The 8897-nt window shown below is 40.9% G+C and overlaps 1 protein-coding gene across 3 annotated transcripts; it reads right to left on the reverse strand.

Annotated features, from left to right (window-relative positions):
- Nucleotides 1-4641: 4641 nt before the first annotated feature.
- Nucleotides 4642-8622, reverse strand: LOC106428589 (phospholipase D alpha 2). Of its 3 annotated transcripts, none has more exons than XM_022700241.2 (4): nucleotides 8058-8622; nucleotides 7698-7806; nucleotides 5716-7621; nucleotides 4642-5341 (listed from the first exon to the last, which is right to left on the reverse strand). In XM_022700241.2, the coding sequence occupies exons 2-4, from the start codon at nucleotides 7794-7796 to the stop codon at nucleotides 4908-4910; spliced, it is 2439 nt and encodes an 812-aa protein (XP_022555962.2). In that variant the 5' UTR covers nucleotides 7797-7806; nucleotides 8058-8622; the 3' UTR covers nucleotides 4642-4907. The 3 variants fall into 3 exon arrangements, with proteins under 3 accessions (XP_022555962.2, XP_022555963.2, XP_022555964.2); XM_022700242.2 differs by lacking the exon at nucleotides 8058-8622 and adding an exon at nucleotides 7938-8042; XM_022700243.2 differs by lacking the exon at nucleotides 8058-8622 and adding an exon at nucleotides 7928-7951.
- Between the last annotated feature and the right edge of the window lie 275 nt (nucleotides 8623-8897).

The raw sequence follows: 8897 nt of genomic DNA on the forward strand, positions 1-8897 counted from the left end.
ATAGCAGCCTCTTCTAGAGCCCGTCGCCCTGCTGCAAATACAGTAGACTTTGCCACATTTATCCGTAAACCTGACATAGAAGCAAACTCATCAAACACCTGTAGCGTCCCAACAAGTGAGGCAGGCGATCCATCTGTGAACACCACTATATCATCTGCGAAACTCAGGTGAGAGAGGTTAACTTCCCGACATTGAGAATGGAACCCAATTTGACCCTCCACCACTGATTTATTGATGAGCTTTGACAGCACATTACTAACAATAACGTAGAGATGAGGAGATAAAGAGCATCCTTGCCTTATGCCTCTACTGCTTGTGAAAAATCCCTCCAGCTCTCCATTAACAGAGACAGAGAACGCTGCAGTGCTTATACATTTCATTATCCAACTGACAAACACATCCGGTTATTCCATAGCCCTCAAGGTATCCTCAATAAAAGACCAGCTCACTGTGTCGAAAGCTTTAGAGATATCCAACTTGATTGCAGATCGCGATGAAACTGAATCTTTGTGGTAGTCCTTGACAAGCTCAGTGGCTAATAAGACGTTCTCCAGAAGCAACCTACCCTCCACAAATGCACACTGATTCAGCTCAATGTCTTCAGGAAGAGTAGCCTTTAGTCTCTTCACAATGATCTTTGAATAACTTTGTAGATCACATTGCAGCAGGCAATGGGCCTGAAGTCAGTCATCTTTTCTGCCTCTGTGGTCTTTGGGACAAGGAACAGCAGTGTAGCATCGATACTGTGCGGCATAAACCCAAATAGGAAAAAGGATTGTATCGCTGTGATAAAATCTTTACCTATCACTGGCCAAGCGGCTTTGTAGAACTTCATTGGGTATCCATCAGGTCCAGGAGCTTTATTTGCAGGCATAGAGAACGGAGTTTCCGTGATCTCTGCTGCCTCAACTGGCTTCGTAAGGTTGACAGTGTCTGCAGGGGAACACCTGTAGTCTATCAGGCCCTGAAGGACGTCAGGAGGTATTGCATGGACACTCTGTGGAGCATTCAGGAAGTTGTCAAAATGAGATGCAGCTTCACGCTTGATATCTGCTGGGGAGGTGAGGATTCGACCATCCGCAGTGACTATCTTCCTTATAGTATTTCGGATATTACGACTTTGAGTAACTTTGTGAAAAAACCGTGAGTTTCTGTCTCCCAGCCCCATCCATTGTACTCTAGACTTCTGGTAATAAAACTGCTCCTCAATTCCAGAAATATGGTGCTAGTGCTCCCAAGCATCTGAAGCTGCTTCAAACGTTGAGGCTTGGGGGTTCTGCATTGCCTCTTTTTGCTTCATGCATAGGTCATCATAAGTAAGCTTAACCCGACCTGGTAAATCCCAAAACATGTCCCTATTTAGGCCCCTCAGCTCAGATTTGAGAGCTTTAAGCTTATCCTGAAACCTCCGAAGAGCAGAACGTGAGTGAAACAGATCCTCAGTTTCATTCCAGACCCTATCAACCACTTCGAGGAACCTCGGGTGAGAGGCAGTGTGGTTAAAGAATTTGAATGGTTTCGAGTTCCCCTGAATTGCAGCACGGAGCTGAATGTGCATTCGAATATGATCTGAAACGCCTCCTGCCTCAAAAGTGACGAAGGAGTTGGGGAATTCATTGATCTAGCAACTGTTAACCATGACCCGATCCAACTTCTTACTGATAGGGTTTGCTTCCTAACTGTTTGACCAGGTGAACGATGGTTCAACCTGCGCCAAGTCCATCATATCACACTTATAAACCACATTCTGAAAATCCTTCATCGAAATCCTATCCATTGCAGATTCTACAGCCCGGGAATGCTCCTGCGCTGAGAGAGCAACATTAAAATCACCTTGGATGATCCAAGAGTTGTTTGTGCCCGCCACTGATCCCGCAATAGCTTCCATTTCAATCCACAATTTCCTTCTTTCAATCATACAGTTTGAGGCATAGATGAAAGAGCTGAGGAACGTGTCACCAGATGCCTTGTACCGCACCCAAACAGTGATCATTTGCGCACTCACCGAAACCGGACATACCTCCACTTCGTCTGACCAACAAACCCATATCCTGTGAAGCCTATGGGTTGAGTAGTTGTTTAGACAGCTCCAACCAGGAAACGTAGCATCAAATATCTTCTTAAAATTTTCCTCATTCACTCTTGTCTCTAGTAAACAGCCAAAAGACAGCTTCGCCGCTCGCACTCAATATCTTACTGGCTTTTGTTTGCGTGGCTTATTGAACCCACGCATGTTCCATGCAAAGATTGACGACATCAGTGCTTCCGGGAGGAAGCTTTTTGACTTGGCTTTGGACCCTTCTGATGCTGAGAAACTGCCTGTACCAGGTCCCTCGAGTTTATTATCGGCCGTTTTGATCCTCTGCCCCGGTTGCGTTGAGATGTTCCCTACCTGTTTGAGAAAACACTCTTCTTACTCGAGCCATCGACAACCACGTCCTCACCGTGTGCTATAGCTTCTGACTTTGAGCACTCTGTGGTTTCTTCCACCTCATCGTCCTCATCTTCCACAAACTCACCCTCCTCTCTAATGTCCTGAAGGACCTGGAAACCATTTGGCGAGACACAAATGTTGTCTTCCTGAGCCCTTGGAGAAGACATCGCCAAGCCACTATTCTGGTAAGAGACAAGATACCATTCACTACTGTTAAGAGCTGTTTCAAGGGGTTTGGTTTGCGCAGCTACACTAACAGGAGCTGTGGCTCCAGCCAGGCTAGCCTCTCCAGACATTGCTTCCAGATCCTCCATTAGTTTAGCCACAATCTCAGTGTCTGACTTCTCTGTTGCGTCCTTAGCTGTGAAACCTTCCAACACGATTGCATCATTCACTGAGCCTGCAACATTTACCACTGACTCATGACCAACTTTATTTTCCATCTTTGCGGTCTGACAATCCTTTGTCAAGTGTCCCCACTTCGAGCACAAGGTGCATCGAGGAGGGAGCCATGGGTAGCTGATAGAGACCAGGACATCTGCGCCTCCACGTCCCTTGAAACTGATCTTGTTAGGTAGCGGCTTGGTCAGATCAACCTCGACCAATACCCGGGCAACATCCTTACGCACACAGTGCTTAGTGTTTGGGTGCAGCTTGATAAACTTTCCAGAGGTTCTCGACAGGAAGCTTAGTCCTTTTTTGGAGTATAAATAACCTGGAACATTCATTAGATCCACCCACAAAGGCATTACCGAGAGATCAGGAGGCGATCGAGTAGTCTCTGGTCTCCATTCCCCCAACATCAATGGTACATCAGAAATATGCCAGAACTTCCTTTTCAATATCATGTTTCTCACTGCTGCATCCTCGATTCGGAAAAGAACAGTCGTCTTACCAATGAACTGAACATCAATTCTAGATTTCTTCCCTTGCCTTGCCCAGATCCTATACACCATCGCATGAATCGAGCCAATGTGAGGGGCGTCGTTCATGAAGTAACCCACAATGAAACTCCTCCACAGTGGCTCCGCGTCCTCCATTAACGAGATTGGGATCTCGACCTCCGCAACTCCATCCTTAACCATGAACTCAGGGAAATCCTTTATAACTGAGGAGTTTTCCAACAACACATCATAGTATGAAACTTTCCCGTGACCTCCCTCTACCGTTGCAACTTTTGGAGAGAGCGGAGCGCTCATCTTCTCCTCCACCGGTCCACCCACGAGGCCCAGAGAGCCAGCCCGAGGAGATCCACAAGCCAAACCCTCCGCCGCGGTTTTTGGAATCGATCGCTGTTGGGTATCGCCGTCGCCGGATGTTAGAACTCATTTAGATTTATCTAATATATGTGTGATCGTCCTGTGATCGTGCTGAATCAATACATAATTTTTCTCTCCTTTTCCGGTTTTATTTATCTAGTTTTGACAGTAACGTATTACGTATAATAAACAGATTTAGCAAGATATAAGATTTTAAGTTTACAAAAAAAAAGATATAAGATTTTAGCATCTATCATCATCGTACTGTGCAACTTGTTTATAGGATATTAACTACTTCAAAGAGAGACATCACAAGAGTTTGTTTTGGGAGGACCTAGCGAAAGAAAGAGATTGACATATGTGTTGACTGACTTTGATGTCCAAAACAAAATCAACCGCACACGGCACACCTTACTAAATTATTTCCTTCATTTTTATTCACACCTGGTGTGGTCAAAAAAATTGTGAACTCTCGTAATCTAGTTATGACAAGAACGGATTTGATTCTTTGAGGTTTTGGTAAAATTCTTAATCAACTACAATCTAATTCATACAGTACAAATCCTGCCAGAAATGACCCAATCCATTTAACATATATATGTGTTTGCTATGCGGTTGTAATTAGTGATTTTAGACCACATTTTATAGACTGGTACTGATTAAGATCATGCATGATTTGTATAAGCGTAGAAATGAATTAACTAATTTGGAGTGAATCCTCATATATGAAAACACTTAAAAGCTAATGTACATGTTCAATTTCAAATATGATTTTTAACAGATATAGATTAGGTGTGCCTCAGGATGATAAATAGAAAGACTTAAATCTGAAGGTAATTCTTATTATTGAGGCCATATATTAATTTTCAAACGAGCCATATTGATCAATAAGCAACTGATATTCAACCAAACACTAAACATGTATAGATGCTGACTTCAGTAAAACAATAATTAAAGAGAAAATATAATAGATAAGTTCATAAGTAATTAACATCAACATAAGTAACAAAAAGACAACAATCTCTCCAAAACCTTAATGTCTGAATGAAAAAAAAGAAGTAACGCATAGCGGTGAGACATCATACCAATTAAGGATAATATAGCTTATTAATTACTAGACAATTGTTTTTATATTACTAAAGCTATTGCAGCAGAATAAAGAGGAGAGAGAGAGAGAGAGAGTTATTTATTACCTCTAGACATTGCCACATAGCTTAGGTGGTAAGAATGGGAGGCATGTAATCAGATTTAGTACCAAGGATACGAGCTTTTGTGTCGGGAAAGCATTCACATCCAGGAAGCTCAGTGATGTCTCCTTGACTAGCAATACCGATGGGGTAGCGAAGTAGATGGCCTGGAAGGTCATGTTCAAGTGACTCACTAGAGTAAAGATCCCAATACTTGTCGGCAACACGGTTAACTTTCTTGACACATTCTTGGCTCGATGGATCCAGGAAAGTTTCATCGAGCATTCCTAGATGTTCATACCATAACGACATGCGGAAACCATGGATTTGACCACGAGCTGGTTGTCTTACTGAGAGGTGATATGGTTGATAGCCTCCCATTGCTATCTCTGAGTCTCTTGCACCGTCCATTGATCTCTGGTTGATATTTGCGGATCCAATAATAATGTACTCATCGTCAACTGAAAAATGAGACGTTAAAATATTTAATTAAATATAAAAAATTAATAAAAAGAACTATCTTAGAATAATGTTTAAACACTTTTTTGTTCCAAAAATATTATACAAATGAGAAAATTCTTAAAATAGCATTAATTAAAGTTTAAAAGAGAATTTTTTTTATCATTTTGTATTTGGATTTTGATTTATTTATTAGGTTTAGGGTTAAGTCTTTAGAGGATGAAGTTAATGTAAGGGTTAAGTAATTTAATCATTTTATCTTTTAATTAATACTATCTCGATAAAATTTCTCCTTATATCCATTTTTGTTATAATTGTTTATGCTATCTAAGGTCATTTGCCCAATTATAAATTCTGCAAGAGTTAAAACACTCACCGATCATCATTTTGGTGTGGACATATATCATGAAGCGACGTGCTTCTTGCGCACGGATATAGTCTGAGTCTGGTTCAGGCTTCTCTGTAGGCTCATACTCTCCATCTTTCTTCACCTCTCTGTTCCCAAGGCAGAAGAATGTTAAATAATCCCTTGGATCCTCTTCTAGACCCTTTTCTCTAAGTGCTTTGATCACATCTTTGTACATCATCTCCATTGTCCTTCTCTGCCAATCTAGTATAGCTTGTACTGAACCACTCTCAGGTATCCCTTCAGGCCACATTGGAACAACAACATAAACCTTAAACCTCTCACCAGCTTTGATCTTGCTTACAATCTTCAACGATAGCTCCTTTGGAATCAAATGAAGAGCATTTATTTCCTCAGGTTTGATTCCATCTGCACTCCAAGCAAATGAGCTTCCTAGGAAGTACTGGTTCTCGATATAGATGAAGTCTTTAGCTCGTCTAATGGCATGAATGTATGCATCTTGAATACTCCTATCAATGATGTTATCTTTACCACTCACAAGACCTGCTTCTGCTGCAGCTTCAGGGGAATCAGGAAACGCAGCAGCTGCTCCACCATCTATTGATCTAAAAAGCTGAACGTTCCACGAGTCATGATCCTCCGAGAACAGAACAGGAGAAGGAGGGATGATAATGTCATCAAGATCTCTTATCTTAACCAAAATATCTTTACCGCCTTGCCTATTCCACCTCTGCTCAAAGTTATACAAGACATCCCATGCAATAGCTCCTTCAAGACGGCAGTGAATGTCATGCCACGGCTCTCTAGGACCGCCTTTTGTTATCGCCGCGCCAGGGAAGTTTGGTTGATGGAAGTCATCATGATGAACAGTGTCCAGTGTCCTAAACAAGGAGTGGAATGGTGTGTCGTATCTTCCATCACAAAGATCAAGACCACCAATAAAACTCACAATCCTTCTTGATTTTGTTCTTGATGATCCTCCTGGCATTTCACTGTCTACCACAACTATCTTTTGGTGATGAGTGAACATAGTTGAGACTTGCAAGTTTTGGACAATGCTTCCACCATCATCAGGGTTACGAGGACACAAAACACAGTTCACATCAGTTCCTTGAAAGAAATTCTCAGTTTCTTCATCATGAGTAGCCATAAGCCCATCTTGTTTCAGCAAATCGACCGATGTTCTATCGTCCCAAACCAGTAATATAACTTTAACACCTTCACTAGCTTTCTTCTTGAGTATCTCACCAATAGTCAAATCTCCTCCTTCCTTAGGCCTCCTTGAGTCCCTCACCAGAGAGATCTCAGCGTAAACAGACCAACCAGTGATGTAAATTAAGTGCTTAGCATTAGTAATAGCATCAAATATATCCTCCCAACACCGACTCGCCTCATAGTGTTTCCCTCCAGCTAGAGGGATCTTAGGGACAAAGTTTCCAGGAATGTGAGCATCTTGATACAAAGAAACTTTGCATCCTCTTCTTTGAGAGAAGAAAGTGTATGGAACTCCAGGAAACTTAACACTTTTGATACCGCGGTTCCAGTTTTTATCCTTTTCAACTCCAAAGTACTGAAGCTTCACATGGATCTTTGATCCTCCTTCAACGGGTTTCTTCTCAGTGTCTAAAATCTCAACCCATCTATCAACTTCCTCTCCGTGGAGAATATCTTCAACAGGAATGTAAGCTCTTCCTATTAATGTTGCACCAATGGGGTTATCGTCTTTGACTGTGAAGATAACATGTTTAGCCATGTGACCACAGTAGATATGAAATGATTCATGCCACTTTGGGTTGTTTGGTTCGTTTGTTATTTTTCTTGTTCGACCAACTCTGGCTTTCTCTAGATCGATTGTAGCGTATAGCTGAGGTTCTCCTTTGCCAACCCCGATTGTTTCTTCCACATTTGCTAGAATCTTAAAAGATTAGAAACAAATATCAAAGTGAATCGAGAAATTTAAAACTAAAAACATTACAAATGATAATTAATACCTTGCCGAAGAAGCCTGATCTGCCTCCTTCACTCCCATGAAGAGAATCAACTTCATATATTGTAGCATGTAACCTTCCATGCAACAAAAACTCTTCCATTTTATCTCGTCTATAAACATTAAAACCCAATTCCAAAACATTAGGCAAATAGTATTCGTTTCTTTGTTACATTAGTAGTTAAATAAAATGTAGGATAATACATGCTTCAAGATCAGAGATTAGTATATCACTTGTCTTAACTATATTCAGGCGCGCAAGAAACTAAACCGGTCGATAATCAAACCCAAAAAGTATGGAAAGAGGATACAATTTGTAAGAGAAAAAGAAAACAAAATGGATTTGAGAGAGAAGACGTATTACCTGCAAAACTCACAGAGATTGATAGAGAGATGAGAGAAGCTGGTTTGTTAAGAAATTCGGATTTTGATCCGAGAAGGAAGCTACTTTGAATGAGTGCTAAATTGTGTGTGGAGCTGCTTGATATATTTTGTGATATTAATAGAAGTTGATGCAAAGACGAAATGAGTTTTACAAATAAAAAGATTTAGACGTAACGGTCTGTGACGATTCAGCTCCAAAAACCACGCGATGTGAGTTTTAAGACATTGTCCAGATCACAGATAAACGATGACACTAAAGTCGATCGATAGAACATGTTTTTGTAGAAGGCCTTGCTCTACGCGAGGCAGTACGATCATGCGCTAACTTGGGACTGACGACGGTGGCTTTTGAAGCTGATTCGACACAACTCATCAAAGCCGTGAATATGGAAGAGTGCCCAGAGTGCCCAACGGAGCTTTACGGAGTCTTTTCTGATATTTTCTCCTATGTCTCAGCTTTTGATTTTGTTTCTTTCTCTTGGATCCCTCGTGAGAGGAATTCTCTTGCAGACACCTTAGCTAAGAATGCATTGAATGTAGCAGGTACTTTGGTTGTTGGTGAGACCTTTATGGCAGCTAACTAACCGTTTAATATTAATCGAAATATGTGTTTAAAAAAAAAAAGAACATGTTTTTGTAATCTTTAGTGATTTTAGGAAAAAAATAACCAGAAATTTTGATCTTTTTGTTACACATGCTTTTCAAAATTATTGCAAAACTTTACATAGCTTAGTATTTACACTATGACTTATACTTGAAACAAATATTTAATCCACAACATATAAACTTGAATACTACATGACTAATGACCGGAAAATAA

This window comes from Brassica napus, chromosome C3 (assembly GCF_020379485.1).
Source record: "Brassica napus cultivar Da-Ae chromosome C3, Da-Ae, whole genome shotgun sequence".
Lineage (NCBI taxonomy): Eukaryota > Viridiplantae > Streptophyta > Magnoliopsida > Brassicales > Brassicaceae > Brassica > Brassica napus.

Excerpts from the sequence above, each read along its gene's own strand:
- LOC106428589 (XM_022700241.2), bottom strand. The coding sequence starts at position 7,796 with ATGGAAGAGTTTTTGTTGCATGGAAGGTTACATGCTACAATATATGAA. Across the intron at positions 7,622-7,697 it reads GATCAGGCTTCTTCGGCAAG|ATTCTAGCAAATGTGGAAGA; the intron begins GTATTAATTATC and ends TAATCTTTTAAG. Across the intron at positions 5,342-5,715 it reads CCACACCAAAATGATGATCG|TTGACGATGAGTACATTATT; the intron begins GTGAGTGTTTTA and ends CTCATTTTTCAG.